The sequence below is a fragment of the Mesoplodon mirus genome (assembly GCF_964341445.2).
Source record: "Mesoplodon mirus genome assembly, chromosome: 3".
Lineage (NCBI taxonomy): Eukaryota > Metazoa > Chordata > Mammalia > Artiodactyla > Ziphiidae > Mesoplodon > Mesoplodon mirus.
In genome coordinates this window covers 71,604,460-71,631,142 of record NC_138978.1, presented here as the reverse complement: position 1 = coordinate 71,631,142, position 26,683 = coordinate 71,604,460, and the positions used below count along the sequence as shown (strand labels likewise).

At 35.4% G+C, this 26,683-nt stretch overlaps 1 protein-coding gene across 16 annotated transcripts in view; it reads left to right on the top strand.

The window, feature by feature from the left end:
- The window catches only part of FUBP1 (far upstream element binding protein 1), a 34,311-nt gene that overhangs the window by 6,083 nt on the left and 1,545 nt on the right, over positions 1-26,683 (top strand). The window contains exons 2-22 of one of the 16 annotated variants that reach the window (XM_082614264.1): positions 416-506; positions 1,332-1,394; positions 2,200-2,238; positions 3,210-3,249; positions 3,795-3,844; positions 3,932-4,003; positions 4,128-4,185; positions 5,829-5,991; positions 6,091-6,189; positions 6,314-6,415; positions 6,662-6,764; positions 6,863-6,963; positions 7,346-7,487; positions 8,106-8,266; positions 11,091-11,242; positions 11,328-11,407; positions 14,724-14,852; positions 16,856-16,930; positions 22,807-22,866; positions 22,947-23,092; positions 23,478-23,870. In XM_082614264.1, coding sequence (XP_082470390.1) covers positions 416-506; positions 1,332-1,394; positions 2,200-2,238; positions 3,210-3,249; positions 3,795-3,844; positions 3,932-4,003; positions 4,128-4,185; positions 5,829-5,991; positions 6,091-6,189; positions 6,314-6,415; positions 6,662-6,764; positions 6,863-6,963; positions 7,346-7,487; positions 8,106-8,266; positions 11,091-11,242; positions 11,328-11,407; positions 14,724-14,852; positions 16,856-16,930; positions 22,807-22,866; positions 22,947-23,092; positions 23,478-23,486 — 1,935 coding nt within the window. In that variant the 3' untranslated portion in view covers positions 23,487-23,870. Of the gene's footprint in view, positions 1-415; positions 507-1,331; positions 1,395-2,199; positions 2,239-3,209; positions 3,250-3,791; positions 3,845-3,931; positions 4,004-4,127; positions 4,186-5,828; positions 5,992-6,090; positions 6,190-6,313; positions 6,416-6,661; positions 6,765-6,862; positions 6,964-7,345; positions 7,488-8,105; positions 8,267-11,090; positions 11,243-11,327; positions 11,408-14,723; positions 14,862-16,855; positions 16,931-22,806; positions 22,867-22,946; positions 23,093-23,477; positions 23,871-25,734; positions 25,782-26,683 lie in introns of those variants that run through there. The other 15 variants (XM_082614262.1, XM_082614263.1, XM_082614254.1 and 12 more) reach the window with 15 other exon arrangements.

Sequence of the window (26,683 nt, the reverse complement as noted above, 5' to 3'; positions counted from 1 at the left end):
TCAGTAACCAAATATGGCTAGCATTTTACCTTATTAGACAGCACAGCCTTAGCATGTTCACATTCTCCCTATACCAACACATAGAGAGTCATGGGAGAGAGACATGGAGAAGATAGAATTAGGATCCATATTTTTCCTCAACTTTTTTCCCAACTTTTTCCTCAAAGTTATTTGGTCAGTCTTCTAAAGATTCTTAATTGATTACTTCTTTGTTCTTATAGAGATATATCAGAAACAATTCCAGATGATGATTATTTGTTAACTCTCCGAAGTTATTAATGATAGTAATAAATTGAACTGTAATTTTAATTTGTCTATCAAATTAATTTTCTTATGTGATAGATATTAGCATATATTAGGAAATAATGTAGTTACGATGCTATCTTTAATAACGGTGTGTTTTTTGTTTTTTAAGATTGCAGCAAAAATTGGAGGTGATGCTGGTACATCACTGAATTCAAATGACTATGGTTATGGGGGACAGAAAAGACCTTTGGAAGATGGAGGTAAGTTATAGCCATAAATATTTTAAATTGTTTTACACAGAGTTTAGTTGAAGTGATTTTCAGTATTTTTCAAATGTTCTTTTTTTGAAACATTGCTTTTATCATAAGGTTCCTAAAATTGTAAGGGTTATATTGGACTCAAAAGGAGAGGGGGGAAAAGAGACCTAGACAAGGTAGGTAAAATTTGAGTTAACCAGCCAGTTTTGTCTTACTAGAGAACATCATTTTCCCTCTTTTAGGATTGTGCCAGATTGATAGTTTGCACAGACGACTTGTTAATGTACTGAAGAAAACAAAAATACAAAATGTTTAGGAAACATTTCATGGGTTTTTCTCATCATACATGAATTAATCTGAGATGCTGTATTCTCATTACTTTGTTATTTCAGATTTCACTTTAAAGGTTGAAGTTGCTATAGTTTGCTACTTTAGTGTGTTGCAGGTTATACCATTGTTTGTTTGTTTTAGTACCTTGTTTTGTGTTTCAGGTTTAACTCAAAATGTGGCTTAAAACAGTAGATAAACAGTGCCTTGTATTTTTTAAAAACATAATTGTTGAACCTTCTGAACTTAGAAGTCTGCACATATTTTTTGTTTTAGATTTGATGTATGAATTTCGATACATTTTCTTTTTGCCCTTTTTTTTTTTAAAGGAGGATTCTGAATGAGCGTATAGAATGTATTTGTAGCTTTTGACCAGGAGTACTTGGTTTCCTTTTATTTAAGTGTCTTTCACATTTATAGTGAGGTTTTAATATACAAAAAAAATGAGCTAATGATGCTTCAGATGTTGTATGTAATGTATTCTTTTTATTTTATGTGTAGATGGCTCTTGGACAAGTCCGAGCAGTACAACACACTGGGAGGGAATGCCCTCTCCTTTTAAAGGCAGGAATTTTTATTTATTACCTGTGTTCAGTATGTAAACGTGAAATAAACCAGTGGATTCTTAAATGGACACAAATATTTCTTGGATTATGTGTCTGAATTTTTGTTGCACAACATTCTGATGTTTAATCATTTAAGTTTGAAGGGGGGAGGAGAACGTAGTACTTTGAGCTGTAGGTTGCCTATTCTAAGGTACGCATTGTATTCATGTGTGTAAAGGATGTAGATAAAGATGAAGTCATGTAGTTGTTTGAGTTTCTTTTGAAGTTTATGCTGTGAAATGTTTGGTTAGGAACAGTAGAACAGTTTAGATTGAGATTGCCTTGTAATGTGATTTTTTACTTATTTTGCATAGCTTTGTGTTCACTGTCAGATACACTCAACTTTTGATATGTCAAATTTTCACATTTTGATAGGTTTTTTTTCCTTCCAATCTTCAGTTCCTACAGTGGGAAGCATCATTAGACTTTAGCATGTGATGTTTTGCTAAGTAACGGACTAAATACTTTGTCTTGTATCATTCTAAAGTGCTTAACATACATTAAGGTCAGTGATTTGATTCAGTAAAAAAGAATTTTTTTTAATGTCTGTGCATCTTTTAAACATGAAGAGAATGAAAGAAATGCCGTTTTCTTTTGATCACTAAGTGTTTGGGTTGAGTTTTGGCAGTTTTGGTTCAAATGATAAACCATACCCTCAGCTATTTCAGTAAATGTTTATATTGGTATTCTTGATTGGGCATGGGGGAGCTAAGTCTTATGTTTGTACTTATTGGCAAAAAATTAAAAGACTCTTAATTTTGCAGATCAGCCAGATGCTAAGAAAGTTGCTCCTCAAAATGACTGTAAGTATTTATTTTAAATTGGGTTAAAAGTTAAAGTAACTGTGGATTTTAATATTAGGGCTTTGTTCCAATGTTTTGTTGGGTATCTTTGAAGTTAGTTGAAGGCCATAAATTATCTTTTTGTATGAATTTATTTGTAAAAATATACCTCCTATCTCCCACTTCAATTATGGCCATGTATCAATATAATTTAAGATTTAGTTGCTAAGTCATTTTACATGTTCAATTTATTTTATAGCTCTGTTTTTGAAGTACAGTTGTTATATATTTCATTATGGTTTATCATTGGATATTGAATGTAGTTCTTTGTACTATGTAGTAAGAACTCATTGTTTATCCATTCTGTACATATTAGCTTACATCTGCTAACCCCAGCCTCCCACTCCATCCCTCCCCCAGCCCAGCACCACCCCCCACTACCATAAGTCTGTTCTCTGTCCACTAGTCTGTTTCTGTTTCATAGGTAGAATCATTTGTGTCAAATTTTAGATTCCACATATAAGTGATATCATATATTTGTCTTTCTCTTTCTGACTTAGTATGGATATCTAGTTGCATCCATGTTGTTGCAAATGGCATTATTTCATTCCTTTTTATGGCTGAGTAGTATTCCATTGTATATACGTACCACATCTTTATCCATTCATCTGTCAGTGGACGTTTAGGTCATTTCCATGTCTTGGCTATTGTCAATAGTGCTGCTATGAACATAGGGGTTATAGCTCCATTTCTTAATCTTTGCTTATGCTGCTTGAAAAAGGACAGTTTTTTTTCTGTGCTATTGCCAATAATGTCTGCCATTTCACTGAGTTTCTTGCCCACTCTCAGTGTTAAGTATTCTGCATAAAATTTTGTGCTCTTCAGGGTGTTGTCTGTGTGTCAGGGAAAGATTTTAGAATTGCTTAAAATGATTATATTGTTAAATATATGTCAATTAAATTAAATTCTCACTTTATTTAATTTTTTGGTAGCTTTCGGAACACAGTTACCACCGATGCATCAGCAGCAAAGGTATAGTCAAATAAAAGCTTTTCAAAGAGCATTTTGCAAGTTTTAGTTGAACTGTATGTGAAACACAGCCAAGTTAGTATATAGTGAATATGTGTCTGCTTTTTTTTTTTTTTTTTTTTTTGGTATATATAGTTCATTTCCCTTGACGCAAATAGGTGATAGCAAATGATCTGTTTTCTTGAGTGAGATACGTTTGTAATTTGAAAGGATGGGTGGAACTAGCCACACTTTAGAAGAACTAAGCTGAATTAAAATAACTGTTAAAATGATATCTCCTGAACTGCACCCCAACTCCTTTTTGTTCGTGCCTTCAGACTGTTCCATCCACGATACCTTCCTCACTTGATGTGTATGACCTTGATTAAGATACTGGGTTTAACTACTCAGGCCCCATATTTTGACTTTCGAGTATTTTAAGTATGTGCCTGGAAATCTAGTTTAAGCTATTAGGAGCCATTAGATTCCCATTTTTATGTTTACCTTTTATTTGTAAACAAATTATCTTTCTTTGAAGGAAAATGTTGGTTTCTGTTATTTCTTAGCAGGTCTGTAATGACAGAAGAATACAAAGTTCCAGATGGGATGGTTGGATTTAGTAAGTAATTTTTTGAAAGCTATGAAAAAACATAATCAAAACATACTTTAAAATCTTTCAGCAAATAATTTTCTTTTTTCTTACTAGTAATTGGCAGAGGAGGTGAACAGATCTCACGCATACAACAGGAATCTGGATGCAAAATACAGATAGCTCCTGGTAATGTTATTCTCTTGCTATTATTTTCAAAGTGACAAGAAAACTAGCATTTTTAAAGTTGCTAGTGAAAATGATGCTGTTAACGTTTTCTTGGCCTAAGATTTTTGTTTGTTTTTAATTGTAGACAGTGGTGGCCTTCCAGAAAGGTCTTGTATGTTAACTGGAACCCCTGAGTCTGTCCAGTAAGTACAAAAATCATGTTCCAGCCCTTCCTTCCTACTGAAGGATATTGTCCCTGCAGTTGAACTGACTTTCTCCTGCGCTATTCCTTTTCCCCTTAGAAAATTTCTAACAGCATATAAACATGCTTGAAAATCCCTCTAAACAGAAAACCATCCCTAAACCCCACATTTCTAATTCTCTGCTCTCTTTTACCAAAAAAACTCCGTAAAAGTTGGTAGCTCTGCTTGAATCTTCAGCCTTGATTTCTTTCCCTAAATTCCAGATTCATATCCAGCTGCTTAGTATACTCTCCAATTGAATGTCTACTAGACAGCTTTAAATGTTAAACTTCAAATTGTTAAAAACAGAATCATTGTTTTCCAGCCCATGCTTTTTCTTTTACTCAATCTAGTTTATCTCATTTTAGTGTATGAAAACTCTGTTTTAATACTTTATCTTTCTCTAAAGTCTCATTTATCCATAAGCATTTTTTCCTTCCTAGTTATTTGGAATTCAGCCTCTTCTTGCCACCTTCTATACTGTCACCTTATCTATGACTCCATTTGCCTATATTACCACAATGTGTCTCCATTCTTTTTAGCCTTGTCTAATTATAGTATAGCCATACCGATCCTTTTAAAATATGAATCAATTCATATCACTACTTTGCTCAAAGATCCTCTAATGCTTTCCCATTTAGAGTAGAAGTCGGTGTCGTTATTATGGCTTGGCTTACCTGCCACCTTTCTCACTTCATATTTTACCATTCTTCCAACTCACTCTGTTCTAGCCCCATTTAGCCTCTTTTCTATTTTTTCAGCACACCAAGCGTGCTTCTCATTAGAGTCCTTTGCACTTTCTGTTTCTTCTCCCTGGAACATTTTTCCCCAGATATTTTCACAGTCACTCCCCTACTTCCTTCAGGTCTTGGTTCAAATGTCTCCTTATCAGTAAGGTCATTCATCTTTCTTTTTTTTTTTTTTTTTTTTGCCCTGCTGTGCGGCTTCTGGGATCCTAGTTCCCCGACCAGGGATCGAACTTGAGTCTGCTTCAGTGGAAGTGCAGAGTCTTAACCACTGGACTGCCAGGGAATTGTTCATTCATCTATTTTGCATAAAATAGCATCCCTTCACATACATACACACAACCTGTCCTCCTTATCTTGTTTTGGTTTTCTTTATAGCACTTAACAAATGATATGTTGTTTCTTTAACCTGCTATTTTTACTTATTTAATGAAGTTAAGCCATGCCAGCAAGGACCTTGTCTTTTTATTTCACTGCTGTAACCCCATTACCTAGAATAGTACCTGGCATATAGTTGACATTTCTTAAGTATTTGTTGAGTGAACAAATAAATTTTAACATGTGAGTAACCAAAGTAAAGGTTTAAAAAGTAAACACATTGTTTAATTTTTGGAAGAATGAGCTTTATTCTGAGATAACTTTAGAAGTAGGGTGTGTCTTCTCGGAAATTTTGGACTACTCTCAAAAATATTGATTATATATTGATACCTAGAAAATTTATTGTGTGGTTTCAGTCTTTGACACTCATGGCATTTTCTTTTAATTGTTAAAATTTAGCTTTAGGCCACCTTATCCTGAATTGGGATGGGAGGAGTACCTGATTATATTATTTTGTATTGGCTATTAATTTGTTAACAGATCAGCAAAACGGTTACTGGACCAGATTGTTGAAAAAGGAAGACCAGCCCCTGGCTTCCACCATGGTGATGGTCCAGGAAATGCGGTTCAAGAAATCATGATTCCAGCTAGCAAAGCAGGATTAGTCATTGGAAAGGGGGGAGAGACTATTAAACAACTTCAGGTATTACTATGTTTGTAAAATGATTACTTTTTGTCTGTTTTGAAGCCTGTTTTCTTCCTCTCCCCTTTTGTTAATACATCTGATTTCTGTGATTAACAGGAACGGGCTGGAGTTAAAATGGTTATGATCCAAGATGGACCTCAGAACACTGGTGCTGACAAACCTCTTAGGATTACAGGGGACCCATACAAAGTTCAAGTAAACTTAAGTTTATATTTTACAAAGAGGGATTTGGGGTGGATGGCAGAGGGGGAACACATGCATGAATAATTACAGTGTTTTGAGACACGATTCCTAAATTGGGTAATTTTTTCTACTTCAGCAAGCCAAGGAAATGGTGTTAGAATTAATTCGTGATCAAGGTGGCTTCAGAGAAGTTCGAAATGAGTATGGGTCAAGAATAGGAGGAAATGAAGGAATAGATGTAAGTAAAAATACCAGTTTAGAAGTGGTTGAATGCTAGCCCATAAAATAAGGTTTTTCCTGTTTTGTTTTACATAGCCTTCTCTAATATTGTACTGTCTTTCCCCCCCACTTTCTATCTTAGAATACAGAATGTGTACTTTGTATCTTGCCATCCTCTTTGATATAAATATAGTACTTCTATGGTTTGGGGCAGATTAATTTTTCAGGAAATGGCTTTCCTAATTCTTAGTCCTCTCTGCGTAAGGTCCCCATTCCAAGATTTGCTGTTGGCATCGTAATAGGAAGAAATGGAGAGATGATTAAAAAAATACAAAATGATGCTGGTGTTCGAATTCAGTTTAAGCCAGGTGAGTACATATATTTATTTTCTAAACGTTGGTGGCAGTTACTTTTGACACTGATTAATTTAATGCTAAATTAATCCAGTTTGTTCCTTTGTTTAAAGATGACGGAACGACACCAGATAGAATAGCACAAATAACAGGACCTCCAGACCGATGTCAACATGCTGCAGAAATTATTACAGACCTTCTTCGAAGTGTTCAGGTTTGATAGAATGTTAAATTTTCATTGTTTTGTTTTGTTTTCATTTAAAAAATACTTTTCCTTCATTAAATGTGAAAGTCCCCCTCCATATTTTTTTTGTCCGAATCTTTTTGCTGATACTTTATTAATAGCTAGAAAGTTTAAATTGCTTTAAGGTAAACATTTTGGAGCAGGATGGCAGCTACATAAGTGCACTGCTTTATTCACCACGGCATAAAAGGAATAAATGGTGGTGGACATTTCTTGATTATTTGGGCCAAGTTGTGTCCCAACTTCTCTAAACTTCTCATTTAGGAAAGTGAAAGTTAAGGGAAATAGATGTGTAATAATTTTACTGTGGAAAGAAGAGCATATTTCTGACTTTGTCTTTCCCCTCTTTTAGGCTGGTAATCCTGGTGGACCTGGACCTGGTGGTCGAGGAAGAGGTAGAGGTCAAGGCAACTGGAACATGGGACCACCTGGTGGACTACAGGAATTTAATTTCATTGTACCGACTGGGAAAACTGGATTAATAATAGGAAAAGGCAATGTATTTAAAACTATTAATGTGTGGTTAATAATTTAACGGTTCTGTTGCTGTTGTAAATGAGTAGCAATAATTTTCTTCTGACTGTGTTTTAGTAGAAAAGTGTTCTTATGCTGATAGTAACACCTAAAGCCTAAATGAAGGGCTTTATATGTACTTAAATCAAGAGTGGGATTTGAATCACGTTGGCTTCTAGAGAAGGGAACCAACAGTATAATTATCAGTGTAAGAAATTTTTCTTCTGACCTAGAAAGTGGTTAATGTTTTTGTTTATTTTGCTGTTTCCTGGCATGTTTTTAAATTTTTGAATTTTTAAATCATTGTGTTAGTTTATATATACATTGCTTAGAAAAGCAATTTCTTTGAAGCAAATACTTTGATGTTATAATTCATTTTAAGGTTGGGTGCAGACATACTAAGTTATGTCTTAAAACTTAAATGTTTGAAATGCTTCGTATAATTTGATTTAAAGTGTAGAATAAATGGAAACTCCTAGGAGAATATTGGTAAATGGGATACTGTTCATATCTTCCTTCTTAATTGTGACCAGTTTATTTTGAATAGCTCCTCTTGTATCCTTTGAATCTTTAGAGAAATTACTGTGCTTTGATTTTAGGAGGCGAAACCATAAAAAGCATAAGCCAACAGTCTGGTGCAAGAATAGAACTTCAGAGAAATCCTCCACCTAATGCAGATCCTAATATGAAGTTATTTACAATTCGTGGCACTCCACAGCAAATAGACTATGCTCGGCAACTCATAGAAGAAAAGATTGGTGTGAGTATGCTGTAAACTTCCAACTGGGGCTTCCCTGGTGGCGCAGTGGTTGAGAGTCTGCCTCCCGGTGTGGGGGACATGGGTTTGTGCCCCGGTCCAGGAGGATCCCGCGTGCCGCGGAGCGGCTGGGCCTGTGAGCCATGGCTGCTGGGCCTGCGCATCCGGAGCCTGTGCTCCACAACGGGAGGGGCTGCAGCAGTGAGAGACCCGTGTACCGCAAAAAAAAAAAAAAAAAAAAAGATAAACTTCCAATTGATACCACAGATCCTGTTAGTTAAATAAGACATTAATTCATATGTTCCTGTAAGTGCTGTACAGAAAAATGTTAATTTCTACTCTAAAATTATAGGTCTGGTTACATAATAGAAACATACAATATAGAAGAGATTTTCCAGCAATGAAAATAACCCAGTTAATACACAGTTACAGGTGTTCAGAACCTTGTACTTGAGGGTGGGTAAATAAGAGGATAGCATTACTTGAGTTATGGTATTAGGGCTGGTGGAAGATTGTGGAATATACCTGAAGGAGACAGTTAACAGTAAGTCACTATTTATTAAGGGCTTGCTTATCCAACTTTGGTGAAGCAAAGGTGAATCCGATGCCTGCCCCCTCAGTAAAGTAGAAATCTATAAATCCTAATTCTTAGACTGGCTGACAGTCGTCTGGGGAGTTTTAAAATGTCGACCGCTTGGGTGCTTTACACCTTGACACATATAACATACACAGTTCTGATTCAGATTGTCTGCAATAGGAGCCAGCATCTAATTTTGGAAGGATGTTCCAGGTGATTCTGATGCATGATCAAATTTGGAAATAGTGCTTTACTGTGTTTCTTTTATTTTACTATGAAGAATTAACGTGAAGGAGCATCTTAAATTATTAATAATAATTAGAGTATCTTAGGAAAGTTCTTCTTGATGTTTGCCATGCTGTGAATGGGGTGTTTCTCTCTGCTTGGAAAAACAAAAATAGATATACAAAAGACACTTCAGAATACCTTATAGGGACTTCCCTGGTGGCTCAGTGGTTAAGAATCCACCTGCCAATGCAGGGGACACGGGTTTGATCCCTGGTCCGGGAGGTTCCCACGTGCCGCAGAGCAACTAAGCCCGTGTGCCACAACTACTGAGTCTGCTCTCTAGAGCCTGTGAGCCATAACTACTGAGCCCACGTGCCACAACTACTGAAGCCCGTACGCCTAGAGCCCATGCTCCGCAACAAGAGAAACCGCCGCAGTGAGGAGCCTGCATACCACAATGAAGAGTAGCCCCTGCTCACGGCAGCTAGAGAAAGCCCTCGTGTAGTAACGAAGACCCAACGCAACAAAGATAGATAGATAGGTATGTAGGTAGGTAGGATAGTTAGATAGATAGATTTATTTTTTTAAAAAGAATACTTTATAAAAATATACACAAACATAAGGTCTGTGGTATGGAGAATAAGTATAATTGTTCAAAAAAATGAAGAAAATAATTGTTGGACTCAGTAATGGCAGGAATTGATGCCAGAAAAATGAATAGTGCATCTTGGTTTTGGATTTTGCTATCATTATGCATGGATCGGCATTGCTTCTGGATTGATGGACAGACTAGATACGTTGTTCAAGAGAAGCTCTTAAGAAGAACTTGGACTCTTGAGTCAGGCTATTTGGATTCAGAATACTCTGGATCATTTACTGACTGTGTGACCTTGGGGGAAGATATTTACACTCTTCTTTGCCTCTTTTTCATCTGAAAGTGATGATAATCATACCTACCTTTTAGGGTTATAGGGATTAAATGTTTGAAGTATGTGTGTTTATCACTTAAAAGAGTGCCTGGCACAAAGCCCTGTAAAAATGTTGCTACCTTTTTTCAGTAATCCTTTTTTTTTTTTTACTATTTGGAAAGGAAAGGTTATGTATAATTGAAGTGAGGGATAATGACAGCAGTTTGAGACTTAAAGAGACAGGTTATTATGAAAGTCTTGAAGTTTGGCTTTATTGTAGTGAGAAAATTGATAACCATATATAGATTAAGCATTTTTGTCCAAGTTGTCACATGGTGAGTATTAACTGCATGAAAGGAATATTTTATTTGAGAACAGTTAAATCTAGTGGTCCTTACAAGTTGGATTATCAAAGAAGAATCAACTAAGCATTATTAATTACGATGTGGCATGAAATGGATACGAAATATCCTGATTTGCTAAATCAATTAAAAAGGGAATCTTCATGGTATTCAGAAAATTATGATAAAGGGTAAGGGAGGAAATAAATTATTTATTGAAATGGGGCTCAGTGACAGGAAGGCTGTGAGAAGGACTGGTTTGTTGAGTGAGAACTTGTTACATTATTGGGGAAGTATTCAATAGCCAGTTCACGATATGAGACCTAAGCAATTTGAGGACTGTATTGTCAGCATGGTTCTCTGATTACAATGTTAAGTGAATAGATGTAGAGTAGATGCAGAGAAAGAAGAGCTAGAGGTAAGAACTTGATATTTGATAAGCTTCCATGATTAAGATGATAAAGGGCTAGTAAAAGTAAAAATCGTGCAAGGAAAGGGAAATAATGGAAAAGGGAATAGCCTGAAAAGAATAGAAGGTAAAGTTAATGTTTCAGTTCTTTGCTAATGCTGTTGATTTTAATTAATTTTACATGCCTCATTAATATGGTAAGAGTTCAGAAGTTTTGCAACATGAGTGAAGAAATGAAGGAAAATCATAAATTTTAGATTGCTTGTGGTTAGGTAAAAGGGTAGAAATAGAAGGTTATTTGGCCTTTGAAATGTTTAACCATTACTGTCTTTCTGATTTTTGTTTGTCTTTTGCTTTTTTGCAGGGCCCAGTAAATCCTTTAGGGCCACCTGTACCCCATGGGCCCCATGGTGTCCCAGGCCCCCATGGGCCTCCTGGGCCCCCTGGGCCTGGAACTCCAATGGGACCATATAACCCTGCACCTTATAATCCGGGACCACCTGGCCCTGCTCCTCAGTAAGTTTTAAGTTTGGTTCTAGGTTTTTCCTCAAAGATTCTAGATTTTGGGAAACTATTTTAAAATTGATTTCTGTGTTTTCAGTGGTCCTCCAGCCCCTTATGCTCCCCAGGGGTGGGGAAATGCATATCCACATTGGCAGCAACAGGCCCCTCCAGATCCAGGTAAAAGATGCTTATCATTTGGGTGTAATCTGTGTTTTTGTTTGCCACTCCTGTTATAGTTATACATTTTCTAGTGTTGATTCTACATTGTGTGCATTTTCTGCACTTGTTTCACTCCTTCAGCAGAAGTGTTAGGTTCTGGTTCTACTACAGTGTATAAGACTTGTGAGTATGGTCTGTTTTCGTAGGTCTTTCTCTACCTGCATTTGGTTTTCTCTACTTTAGAAGAGAAAGTAGAAAGTATAACAATGCTAAAAGCCAAAAGTATGGGAAGAAGTACAGTGTCTTAGGTTTTAGATGCTAGTGTCATCAGATGTATGTTAATTGTGACATTATCCATGAAAGAATAGTGTACATTTATTTATAAAATTGTGTGAGAGTCAGTTGGAGTGTTTAATCCTTGGGCATTAAACTTCCAAATTCTCAAATAAGATATGTAAGTTGCCTATTTTAGTATTCCTGATATAACTTCACATTAGTAAAAAGCAGGCCTGTATTAAATATCTGCATGTTGGAACTCTCAGATTAATTTAGTTAAATATTCTCTCTGTTCAGATGTGATTTGTATCTGTTACATTTTATTCTATCCTTGAATCTTTTCCCACCCTGTCGTTTTCTTTCCATCACGGTCAAAGAGCATTCATTGAAACCAGTAACTTTTATAAATGATCCTTTTTTTTTCCCTCACCTACTACATACCTCTTAGGCCTCTTTCACTGGAGTAGTTTCAAGGAAGGTACTGAACTAAGGATTCCTTTTCACACTAGTATACTTATTTTTTAGTTTTTGGTTTTTTTGTGTGTGTGGTACGCGGGCCTCTCACTGTTGTGGCCTCTCACGTTGCGGAGCGCAGGCTCCGGACGCGCAGGCTCCGCGGCCATGGCTCACGGGCCTAGCTGCTCCTCGGCATGCGGGATCTTCCCAGACCGGGGCACAAACCCGTGTCCCCTGCATTGGCAGGCGGACTCTCAACCACTGTGCCACCAGGGAAGCCCTATACTTATTTTTTTTAAAACTAAAATAATTTAAATGAAATTGTTTTAGTGAATTTTATTAAACATTTCTGGAGTTAAGGGTGGCCCTGTATTATAACATACCTTAATTTCATAGGAGATATGCTCTTTGGAACATGATGATACAACATGACAGTTACCAAATAACCACAACTGCCACACATTCAAGAAACTAAACTGTGTGCGCTAAGGCCTGAGTATGCAGCAATGAATTTACATTCTGTAGAAATGCGTACTTAAAATGTTAGCAATACTGTGCTAGAAGGACTTAAGAAGGGTCAAATATAATTTATTGTATAATAGTGTTTAAAGAATGGAAGGATTTTTCTTTCCCTCTTGTAAGCTAATTGGTATGGTGTTATTAAGCAGAAGAATCCCACCACTGAAGAGACTGAGAAAATTAAGGGGCAGATTTATATTGGGTAACTTGGATCTGCAGGATTGCACCTATTTGGATGCTCTGTTTGGGTAGGTAGTATGATTGAGAGGAATGATGGTAATAAGAACTGGTCTCTGTTTCACAGTCTCATTTTCCCACTTGGGGTAGTGGTGAAGTCATCAATGAAAGAATTGGTTAATGAATGTGGCTTTCAGCAACGCCTTTGGGAAAGAAATAACCCGTTTTGCCAAAAAATAACAGCTAGGGTTAGATATTGCTTATATGTAAAAACCAAAATGAAATTGTTTCATTACTTTGTATTAAACATCCTGGTATTTAAATGTGGCCCTATATTGGCAGTAAAGTCTGTATTCTCTGAATTAAAATCTGTTTCTATAAAAAAATTACTGGGTTGTTAAAGATTTATGTAGTAGTCACATACTTAGAGTGAAACAGACTTGAATGAGTCCTAGTCATAACTTACAAATTACGGGATAGTAAGCAAGTTTTGAACCTCTCTAAATCTGTTTTCTTATCTATAAAATGATAAGTAAATGAATGAGTATAATAATGAATGAATTTAGTAAGTTCTCAGTACGTATTAGTTATATGTAATTATGAGACTGGTTTTCATATATGGTCTACACATTTTAAGAGTGTAAGTATCAATTCCTAAAAGTCTGTTTTATCTCAGTTTCTCTCTCTAGACATGCTGTGACATATTTGTATTAATTACTATACAGGTAATGATACTATATATTGGGACACAGGTATTAATTTAGAAACTTACGGAGAGTGGCATAATGCCTTATAATTGTATCACCTTAGACATTGGATCACTCTGGGAATCTTTACCCTTTTTTTCCTCAAACATCACTAACCTTTGTTTTATTAGGCAGCTGAGAATTGCTGCCCATTTGGGATGAAGGCTAAATAGATTACATATAGATATAGAATCTGGTTAAGGAAATTACATCTTTCTTCAGGATATAAACTAACAAAGATATACCTGTAGTATCATATGATACACCCAGTATAAAAGACAGAATCAGTAAGAGGATTTCTGTTTCTGACTGAGAAGTCTCAAACTTTTAATGCATCAGTTGATTTTTATGAAGAATGAGTGAGGGACAGTCAAGTGCAGAGGAAACATAACATGGTGAAACGCCCAAATATGAGCATGATGACTTTTGAAAAGTACAACCAATTTACTGTGGCGGAACTTGAGTGTTGGAAAAATGTTGACAGCAGGGAGAGGAGGCTGGAAGGGAAAGTATAAGCGAGGGTATCCAAATATCTTGTTAAATATGTTGAATGATATTCTGTACTTAAAAGCTTTAATAGTCCCTAAAGACTCCAGGAAATAAATGAAGAATTTCAAATACGGCAGTGACATCAAGTTTATCTTTTAGGATAATCACTGAAATATGATGAGATGAAATATGGCGAATCTGTTTCTTTTTCCAAGGTTTTTAAGTTGTCTCTTTATTGAAAACAAGATAGGACAGAGTTCATAGTTGTAAAATAATTCTTTCTTGTACAGGTTAGTCCCTGGAATTCCTTTCCTTTAGTCATCTGCCACATAAAACTGTTGTGCTTGAGGCAAAACTGGTTTAGAAAAAGAAGGGCACAGGATGGTTTGAGACAAAGCATTGGATTTGGAACCAAAAGATCTTTATTCGTATCCCAACTCTGCCAGTCACTAGTTTTCTAGGAACTAGGAAAGTTACTTAATCTCTGAGCCTAAGTTTTCTATAATAAAAGCTAATGATGACAGTAAAAATAATAGAAGAATTTGAAAGTGTCCACTTACTGTTTTTTAATGTCCAGTTAATTTGGGGGTCTATATATTTGCTAGAGAGGTGTGTGTGTGATTGATTGATATGGACTTTGGATACAAATATAGAACTTGTGTTTATTCTAGCTAAAACAGGAACAGATCCAAATTCAGCAGCTTGGGCTGCTTATTATGCTCACTATTATCAACAACAAGCACAGCCACCGCCTGCAGCTCCTGCCGGTGCACCAACTACAACCCAGACCAATGGACAAGGTAACTATGGTAATTAAAGAATTTATTTTCTATGTGGAAGTGAAAACCTGTGTTTGGAATTATATATAAAGTGCATTGGTGTATTACCCCCAAATTTATAATATTATTTAGTTACAGCTTCAGTAAGCAGCCTTTGCTTTTTAAAAACAAGTTACTTTCAAATAACTGCAAACTTTCATAAAAGTTGTAAGATACATTACCAAGAACATCCAGATAATCTAGCTGTTGATGTTTATCTTCCCCATTTGATCCATTACCCTATCACATGTGTTCATATCCATTATCATTAGTCTTTTTCAGAACCATTAAGACCAGGCTGTAGACATAATGCCCCATTACCCTTAAATACTCCTTCCTGTATTTCTCCAAAAATAACCATCACAGAGCACTCCTTAATCAACGTTGATACATCTTACTATCCCAAGGCATAGCCGTTACTGAGATTTCACCAATTGTTCCAACAGCTTCTCATCAATCAAGAATAATTCCTGTCTTTTTCTTTCAAAAGAGTACAGACCTTTTGTGAGATGTTTAGGTCCCTTCAACCTTTTCTTATGAAGATGAGGTCACAGTCAGGGTTCCTGCTTACATTATGGCAAGAATACATCAGAAATGAATGCTTTTCTCTTAGTGCATTACAGTAGGGGTCGTATAATGTGGACCTGTTTTATCCCCAGAGGTGGTAACCATGGTCACTTAGTCATGTTGATGTCTGCCAAGATTCTATACCATAAAATCACCATTTTTCTCTTCGAAATTAATACTGTCTGGAGAGTTATACTGAGATTATACCACTATTCTTTTCTTTTTTTGGAGGGGGGCAGGACAAACAGGATAAATTTATTCTCATTTTTCCTTAAAATAAAGATACAGTAGAAGTTTTACAATTCAGTTTGATTAGATGTGATTTATAATCTTAACATTTTTTTAAAAACAAATGATAGCAGAAACAAAGAACTAGTACAAATTATAAAACTACTAGAGCAAAGAGAAAACTACCTTTCTGATCAAAACATGTACCACAGCTAAACTTCCTTAGAAAACTTGCTAGGATTTCTAAGCTAAACTTTCTTAGGATTCTATTCCTTAGTGAAGGCCTTAGCCTTCATTGATAATAGCTGCCTGATTCAAATATGATTAATTTCTCCTTTCGTCATTCATTCTGCATTTATTAGGTGGTATTTTACTATGGAAGAGGTTTCCTTTTTCTTTCTGTTTATTTCTCTATGTCAGTATGGATTCCTGTTTTACTCAGTAAGTTATATTTTTAACTTAACCAGATTGTCCTAGATTTGGCCAGTCAGGAGTAGCTTCAAGATGGCTCCTGTATCCTTTTGACATGCCTGTCATTCTTTAAGCACTTCCCTACCTTCTTGCACAATAAGATGCTTATATTGTGCTTTTTGAGCTCCAGCCCTTGAATCAGCCATTTTTCCAATGATCCCTGATTTCTTTTAGTAGATGATGATATTTAGAAACTTAACAGTTGTGTTCATTGCTGCTGAGGTGTTAACTGCTACTAGCTCCTTTCAGTGTACAGAGCTAGGAAATGAATTTACGTACATGTATACCTACATACATATAAAAAATACATAAATATCCATATGTGTATGTATTTTTAAAACTGTACATTCATATCACCTGCAATTCCATTCCAGGGTTTCAAAGTTCTTCTTTCTAGCTTTTCCCACTTTCCATGCTTATAAATGGTGAAAGACCTGGTATCGTCAGTGTGTTTTATTTGACCAATGAATTTACTTATATGCTCAGTGTAACTACTCTTCTAAATAAATAGACCATCTTCTCTGTACACTATCTCTGTACTCCCAGAGTCCTGTGTCTTTGGCACCAGCAAGGATGCCACTATCACACAGCACTTCTCTCCTACCCTCATTCTCCATGACAGGCTACTCCCAACTCCTCTACACAAAAAACAGAAGGAAAGGGCCAAAATTGCTTTTTAAAAACCTTAATCATAATTTTTTATGTTTTTCTTAAATAAGGAGATCAGCAGAATCCAGCTCCAGCTGGACAGGTTGATTATACCAAGGCTTGGGAAGAGTACTACAAGAAAATGGGTATGTTCTACATTTCTTTTTTTATACATTTTATTAAACTGAAACATTTAGTAAATATCACACTAAAAGGTTGAAGATTTTATTTTGATAAAAAGCCTGTTCTGTGTTTTTATTACCTTGGACTTCTTTCATCCGATAACTTTTAAAATCTTGAGGTATAGAACTGTTGAACAAGAATGCATTCCAAAATCACTGAACTTTCAGAGGTATCATGGTCATTACAAATAATAATTGTTAAATTTGTGGTTAAGAAATCTTTTTATTTCTGAGTGCATTTGTCAGCCATTTACTAATTGAAACTAAAAGTTTCCCCACTGGCACATAGGACATTGAATATTACCTATACTTTTGTCAAAGATAAGTTACATGTCAGTAACCTAAATGGCACCGGTTAAATTATAGAGCACCAAGCAAAAATTGGTTGCGTGTAATATTTGTGCTGCAAAGTAACAGATAAGAAGTAACCTACAGGGCTTCCCTGGTGGCGCAGTGGTTGAGAGACCGCCTGCCGATGCAGGGGACATGGGTTCGTGCCCCGGTCCGGGAAGATCCCACATGCCGCGGAGTGGCTGGGCCCGTGAGCCATGGCCGCTGACCCTGCACGTCCGGAGCCTGTGCTCCGCAACGGGAGAGGCCACAACGGTGAGAGGCCCGCATACCACAAAAAAAAAAAAAAAAAAAAGTAACAGAGGAAGTTAATTACTTAAATAACATTTGCATTATGAAAAAGGAAAAACAGTCACCTAGAAGGGCTGTTTTCATTCAGTAAATGTAGAGCATATACTATATGCCAAGCATAGGAATAGATACTGAGAATGTGACTGTGGGCATAACACCTAGGAGCCCTGCCCTTCTGGTTATTATATTCTAATGGAGAGTACAGTTGTCATTCAAGTACTTTGCAAATATATTATTGCAAACTGCTGTGAATGAAAACTGTACAGTGGTCCCCCACTTTTACATGGGGGATATGTTTCAAGTCCCCTCCCCACCATGGATTCCTGAAAGTGCGGATAGTACTGAACCCTATATGTACTGTACTTTTTACCTATAAGTACATAACTATGATAAAGTTTATGAGTTAGGTACAGTAAGAGAGTAACAACATTAATAAATAGAACAGTTATAACAGTATATTGAATGAAAGCTACATGAATGTGATCTCTCTCTCAAAATACCTCGTACAAATGTAATGCCTTTTCCATCTTAACTAAGCAGATAATCACATACCGTAGCTGTAACCTGCATTTTGAGGTGGGACAGCAAAACTTGGATGAATTTCTTTTTCCTCTTCCACAATTTCATGGAAGATTTGTTCTTACTATAAATCTTAGCAACCTCAGTCAGCATACGATTTTTTTCTTTCCTTATTAAATGGAGAACTTTTAACCTTTTCACTTACAGGAAAAGGCTTCTCTTTGTCATATCCAAATTGCCAGCATCACTATTCTTGCACTTCAGGGCCATTATTAGGTAAAATAAGGGTTACTCAGACACATAAGCACTGCAGTACCAGGACAGTCAATCTTATAAGCAAGATGGCTGCTGAGTGACTAATGTGGGATATGCTAGACAAAGGGACAGTATGAGATTTCATCATGCTCCTCAGGATGGTGCACAATCTAAAACTTACGAATTGTTCATTTAATATTTTCAGGCCACGGTTGACCACAGGTCACTTCACTGCAGAAAGCAAAACCGTGGATGGAGTTCTTTCTGTTCACTGACACTTAGATGTGCACACTGCAAAACAGGTCACACAACTACAAAGTGGTGGAACCAGACTTTGAACTCTTAAGAGGGTCTAAGTCCCAAGCCTGTCTCCTGAATTTGCATTTTTCAGGAACCATTTCAAACTTGATGTTGTACTTCCGGACAGACCAGGTTTTTTTCAGATGCTTATTCTCATTCATTCAAAATTAACACACTTACACCATAGCCAGTTGTCACAAACAGAAGCTAATAAGATAAACTTGCTCATCCTTCACTGATACAGAAAGTATCTATAGGTGATAGTTTTGTCATAAGATACAGTCTACTTGTGATTCTCAACGTAAATTTCAGTGTTCTATGCCATAACACCATGTTAGAAGATCCTCCTAACCCCCACCTTCTTTTCACTTGAATGTTTTTCTGTAGCAGCACAATGATAAGCTATTAATTTTATGAGCAAAGTGAACTGGTTGAGTGATTTCCCCCTTACTTGTAAATCTTAAATAATGTTAGGTTGTCAGGTCTTTAATGATAGCTACAAGGTCCATATATTTCTCCTGTATGTCTTTTTTTGTTTTTTGTTTTGTAAAGGATTGATTGCTTAACTACTTTGATTTCTTCTAGATGCGTTGCTTGTCCTTAAGATCTTTTTAGGATAACTACAAATAAGAAACCTTAAAGCATCAAAGTAATCATTTCAATCTTTTGATGTTTTTAAATGGAAGGGAAAGAAAGGGGTAATAAAATATCAGGGAGAGAGAAAGATCTTTATCTCTAAGTCAAACTCCCTTATTTGGAAATATTGAGTTTTACTCTTCTAAGTGGCATAGGTAGGATTTCCTAGGACTCTGGATGTCCTGGTTTCTTTTTTTTTTTTCCTTTTTGTGTATCGCAGTTTTTGGGTTTGCTATTCCCATGAGGTTTGTTCCCCCCCCCCACACACGCACACTATTTTATTTTTACAAGAGATAAATTGACACCAAGCATCGTAAATGGATAACCACAACAAAAGCAACAATGATTACAATTATGAAACACGCTCATACTATGTCATAATATTGACATTCAGTCCAGTAAGGATGTCCTGATTTCTAATCCAGTGTCCTCGTCACCAAACTAGGGAGACTGTCTCAGCTTTTGAAGCCATTTCAGCTTTTTCTGTTAAAAACAGAAAATTCCCACTAACACTGTAGATCTGTCAGTTTGCTTATTAATAAAAGTCTGTTGAGGGCTTCCCTGGTGGTGCAGTGGTTGAGAGTCTGCCTGCCGATGCAGGGGACACAGGTTCGTGCCCCGGTCCAGGAAGATCCCACATGCTGCGGAGCGGCTGGGCCCGTGAGCCGTGGCCACTGAGCCTGTGCGTCCAGAGCCTGTGCTCTGCAACGGGAGAGGCCACAACAGTGAGAGGCCCGTGTACCGCAAAAAAAAAAAAAAAAAAAAAAGTCTGTTGAAACATGAGTTTTTTAATTAGTTTTGTTTTCTGAAACAATTGTAAATTGCGTAGATTAGCATGAAGAGAACTTAAGAGAGAAATTCTTAAAGATGAGATTCTGGAGGGTTAAAGACGGAAACTTTAAGGAATTCATATCGCTGTCCTATACGGAATGACGGCAGTCTGGATGTGGGTGCTTTTGAAGCTAGAATGAAGGGAACTTTTGTAAAAAAGTAAACACCCTAAAGAGAAATAGGTTTCAAAATAGAGACAGAGGCAGTTTCTGTTTGGAGGAAAGTAAATGAAGGCATTTTGGGATAAGTTTGACTTGAGGCGGAGTCCCTTTTAATGTTAAGCACTGATATGGTGGACTCTGAACCCTTAGCATATGGCCTAAAAGAGCCAGGCGAGAGTGGTTGTGGGAAAGATGCAGGTGTATGGAGAAATAACTGAGGGTAAAATCAAGCAAGGCTGTCTCTTGGGCTGTAATAGAATGTTACATATGAACTCTAGGACAAGTCTTATCTCTTGAATGAAATTAAGACTTTATATACATTGTAAAGTTACATGTAAATGTTAAGTATTGTTCTACTAAATTATCTCATATCAAAACAGTTTTTGAACTGAGGAGAATAAAGGGAACAAGTTAAGGACATGGCTTTCCAAAGGGCGAGAGGCTAGGGGAAGAGCCAAAACATAAATAGATTAGATAGGAACAGTTCTTTCCCTGCTTTCACCTGGGCAAAAAGAATGACATTTGCTCTTCACATAGGAGTGGAATGAGATTTTCTATGGACGCTTTCAAGATTGGAATGTCAAATGTTGATGACTTACTTAACCAACTGTTTATTTTTCTTAGAGTCTAACATGTTTACTTTTAGCTTTCCACAGGGATATTTGAGTTTGGGATGGGGGGTGTTTTTCAGGAAACATTTGAGTTTGATGAATTTTCTTGATATGTCTCCCTGATATTGTTATTTTTTGCCTCTAAAATATGAGTATCTCTTAACAATGAGGTTTAGTTCCACTTGTAAACCTGAAGTGGAAATTGTTGCTGTCTTAAATAAGTTTGGCCTCAAGTCAGCAAGTTTTCAAGTGTGCAGTTTGTAAGAAAATGTTGTATGGTTTTATTACTATTGGTACCAAGATATTTGGCAGTTGTCTAAATACTGAAACTGGTTTTAGATTTACTTGAATTGCGTCTCCTCATAAGATCAAAATGTTAGACTCACTTTCTCTTTGAAAAGAGTATGGAAAACAAAAGTGTGAGAATTTTGTTTACAGTATATGGGATTTCTCTGTGCTGTTGCCCATATAAGTAGGGGGGAGTTTCTTGCATTTTTTTAAGTTAGTCATAAATCTGAAATTTTTATTTACTCAGTTGCTTTTATTCTTTGGCCAATTTTGTGATGGTGAATAGACCACTTTCTAAAACTATAAAGTTGCCTTGTTGGCAACATCTAACAAACATAAAAACAGCTTTCTGCCAGTATTTTTTGTCTAGCTGTAATAATTTCATAAAGTCAGATAAGTTACAAACTAAATAAAATTTTTTCAAATAAAGGAGTTAAATAGGGAAACTCAAGTTCTCTTTCTCTCCAACTTTTGGTTTCAAATTTTTTTATACCTTCAGAAAATTGGAAAAATAGTACAGCAAGCACCCATGTTTATATTTCCTATCCAGATTGACCATTTTCAAAAAGTTTGCGACATGTACTTTGTATGTATACTTTTTTTGGTGCCTGAGCCAATTCAAAGTAAGTTGCCAACTGTTGCTCTAAATAAATTTTCAGTAATATCAACATATTTAAGTTTCCCTGGTTGTCAGAAAAAATGTCTTTTGTAGCTATTTGTGTGTTGGGGAGGACTTGTTTTTATTTTGTTTTTTAAATCCAGAGACCATTCAAGGTTCATGCATCGCATTTGAGTATGTCTCTTTAGTCTCTTAATTCCAGAAAGTCACCTAGAAGAACGTGCTTGTGCAAGCTGTTGAGCTTTGTGTTTCATTGATTTTGCTTTTTACAACCTCTTCAGTAGTGATTATTATTTATGTCCTTCATCAAGTTATTTTTAATAAAATTGTGTTGTAATTTGGACACAGCATATAAAAGCTTTAAATGTCATATTAAAAGATATCTTGAAGATTAGTGTTTATACATGTAGTTTATAGGTTACTTATCAGGAAACAAAAATGTTGGCCAGATCTTAAAATAATGCAGTCTTTAAATAATAGCTTTTAGGTGGGTTTTTTTTTTTCTCAAAACATGTTTTTTCTTTTTCTCCATTGAAGATTTACATTTTATTTAAAATTTGTAGTGTAACAAATCCAAATGGATAAGAAAACAAACAAAAAAAAATAGTGGCCCATCCATTCCTCCCAGCATCACCACTGGTGAACCGTGGACTGCTGTTCCATACTGAATTTAGAACATTAATTCTGTAATTGAATTGAGATTATGCCTAAATGTTTACCTATCTTAGTTAAAACTATGTGGATGGCTTTGTTTTTTATTAATAGTGATGGTCTAGAACTAAAAGTTCTGATTAGTATAAGGCAAAAAGAAAATAAAAGAGCATTTAGATTTTTTTTTTTAATTACAGAGTAGTTTTCTGACACTAGTGAATATTTAAAATAAAACAGGAGCAATTCTGACCCTCTGTGCTTTTGTCTTTATAACCTGTACTTACAGTGGATATAATTTTGTATTAAAATTTAGGGGGTTTTTTTTAGGTCAACAAGGGCAGACACAAGATTATTCAAAGGCTTGGGAGGAATATTACAAGAAGCAAGGTATTGTTTTTATTAGAACTGAGATTCTTTGGGGCTTTTAGTTGTGGTTACAGCAACAAAGTTGTTTTGTTTTCTCAAAGGTCAAGCAGTTCCTGCACCTACTGGTGCTCCACCAGGTGGTCAGCCAGATTATAGTGCAGCCTGGGCTGAGTACTATAGACAACAAGCAGCCTACTACGCCCAGACAAGTCCCCAGGGAATGCCACAGCATCCTCCAGCACCTCAGGTATAATAAATTTGCTAATGTGTTGATTTCAACTCCAGTCCTGTTCTCTGCATGTTTACTGTTGTCTGGGATTATGTTTGCCTTTTAAATTTTTATCAGGCAAAGTATAAAGTATAAAGTATATACTGTGCTATATTGTTTGGGTTTTTTGTTTGTTTGTTTGTTTTTTACAATGCTTTCTGGCATCTGAGTGCTAGATATCTCTATAATGCCTTTGATTTTAAAAATAAATTTTTTTCCCCCAGGGATTTGCAAATCATGCAAGAAGCCACCACCATTTATATTAACCAGTTTTTCTTTCTTAAAGGATTCACTCCTGAGTTAGCTCCATTTAAAGGATTTTCTTTAACTTTTTGTGTATTTCTTATGTATCTCTTCTGCACAGGGCCAATAATAAGAAGTGGACAATACAGTATTTGCTTCATTGTGTGGGGGAAAAAAACCTTTGTTAAATATATGGATGCAGACGGCTTGATGAAGATCTTAATTTTGTTTTTGGTTTAAAATAGTGTTTTTTCTTTCTTTCTTTCTTTCTTTTTTTTCTTTTTTTTTTGAAAATGTACAAAATATCTATCACTACTGATAGGAGGTTAATATTTCTGTGTAGAAATGAAAATTGGTTTGTTTTTAGTATTTAGTGTAGATGTACACATTCCAGCAAATGTATTTGCAACTATTATGTGGTCAATGCTTTGTGATATAAATGTACTTTTTTCAATGTATACTTTCACTTTTAAAATGCCTGTTTTGTGCTTTACAATAAATGATATGAAACCTCCTGTGTCGGTAAGTTGGATATGTGGGTATTTAAAGGATTCATAATTTCTTAGCAATGATAAATTAAGATACATATACACAAATATATAAGCTTTCCCCATGAAATATTAATTTGAGTTTTTAAACACTGGCATGTTTTTTCCCCCTTGCAGTATAGTAGTAGGTTGGAGGATCTTTTCCATTTATTGTATTTGGCTGTTTCAGCACAAGTAATCCTGATATCTTCATTTTTTTCCCCTTCTGTTTGATTAAAAACTGCATGTGTGTACAGTGATCTTTTGGCATACTTCCATTGCATTAACAGTGAAATTTCCTTTTATACATGACCACTGTTTCAGACCTGTACTGCTGCTATAACAGTTAACCTTTCTGTTTTTAATTTGATAATTACTTGATTTCCAAGACTGTTTCAGCATAACTAATTTTAAACAGTTTTCAGATAGTGAATATGAGTAGTCTATAATAAGAACAGTTTTTTCATGTAAAGCAGCTCTTGCAAATGTATACAATATTAGAGTGTTTCTTTCTAAATTTAGGGTAGAAAAAGTAGTAGTGTGCAAAAAGTATAGCTACAGTGCATCTGCCATTGAAACATTATTGGGGTATGAAAATGTTCAAGCTTTTTTTTTCTTTTTTTCTTTTTTTTCTTTTTGCAGTATAGATAAGCTTTGTTTTGTAAATGCACAAGTCCAATCATTGAATCAACTTAATTTTTTTATGTACTTGAAATCATTTTATTACTCTATAACACTCATGCTGAAGTTCTGATATTTTGTTGAAATCCATTGTTTTACTCTTTGCATATTTGTTGGCTCTTTGCATATTAATATATTAGACTACATGCAAATACAGTCTGTCTTGCCATTGTCTGTTGAAGTGCAGGTTTGATCCAGCCAGTATAGAACTAGCTCTGTAGGGGTGAGGAGGACTGTGCTGTGTATCATCCTTGATTGTGTTCCTTCAAGGAGCATTGCACTGTAAGTACATCAGAATGACAAATTGATGAACTGCAACAGTATCTTTTTGTCAATGTTCCACATAATGCAAATGCCATACTTTGTGTGAATATTATGTTGGAATACAGTGCTTATATCTTGGAAAACCATAACTGCTTCTTAATTTAACATAGAATAATTCATAGGTCTGTATTTTTTTTTAAAGTGAGCTTAATGGGTAAGTATTTTTGATATGCTTTAGCTATAGCTAAAGAAAACTGATCATTAACAAAGTTGAATAGTATTACTCATCGGTGCTCCTAAAATATATTGTTTTTCAGTGTAAAACATGCATATCTTATATATTAATATGAAAGACTTGAAATGTATCAGACAGAGTGGTTTTCAGTTTGCAAATATTAAGCAATGTAGTGGTTTTAACACCATTTCCTAAATATATATACTAGTTCTTTCATTGGTGGGGGAGCACCATTTGCTGTTCTGAATATACTATAAAGAAAAGATGTGCAAGGACATAAATGTTGAGATTATTTATAGGGTAGAAAATAGCAGTATAGTTAGTTCATTGTAGATGTTTTGAAATGTTTTTTGACTGTTTTATAGAACCTAGAGTGACTTCCCTTACCCTTATTTAGATATGGATATGTAGTTCTAGCTTCAAGTTTAATAGTTAAGGAGTTATCTGTTATCTTTAAGAGTAGGGTATTGATGTGAACAGTTTCAGTATTTTGCATGATACTGTTTTATAGATGAACTTTTAGGAAAGTGGTACATTTATTAATTGAACTGAAGAGATAGTTCAGTTGGATTCAATATCATAACTCACAAATTGGAGGCTGTTGATTTTGATTCATTTAAGGTTTAAAATCTTTATTAATTGCAAACAGTGCAATTATTTATACTTCACAGTGCCTTCCCAGACCTTCCACCTTAGGTTCTGCTGCAAAAAGCAACAGGTAAGCACAACCTAAGGACATATATAAATAAATATTTCAGTACATTAATGTTGTCCCTGTGAGGGTTTTGTGGTTGTGTATTCAAAAGCAATCTGCTACTGCTTCCCCAAAGTGTATTTTGTTATTTATGCTACCATTTCAGTGGAAAGTCTTTAAGTTGTTCAAACAACTGTTTACATTTCTGGGTAATGTTTTTTATTTTAATTTTTTAAATTAAAATGGGAAAAAATGATGAGTAGATTGCTGCTGTAATTAAACTACATCCGAACTTTTCCCAAATATAGAAGAATTGTTAAAATTTTAAAAAGGACAATTACATAGCTTTCAAGATTTAGGAAATCATTTGGTCAGAAACTTCAACAGCCTTCACAATCTGTTTATGATTGACAAGACATTTTCTTTGCCCTCCAAAGCTATGGAGTCTTTATTTTTTTTCTTATTCTTGAACTGTAGTAATTCAGTAAGGACGTTATGGGTCAAGAGTTTCATTATGACTTTTTTTTTAGACAATTCAGTTTTCATAACTTTTTTATATACACTGAAAAAGGAAAAAATTATAAGAAATACTGGCAGTATGTTTTGGTAAAGGCATGTGCATCAGTGAAATGTTAACTGTATAGCAAATAACCTTTCATAATCTGTATAGCAACCAATATTTTTCTGGTTTATAATACTTTAATAACTGACGCTGCATTTATTTTATTTTTTGCCAGTTTAAAATGTTTGTGTGTTCTTATAGATGATTTTAACTGGTACATATTTTGAGTTAAGATGAATGTATTAAAGCAGCATCATATCAGTTTTGTTTATTCGATTTCTAAAATGTGCTGATCCTTTTAAAACTCCTGCTTATCTTTGCAACAAAGAAAAATATTCAAAAATACTGCCTTCATTTTCACACA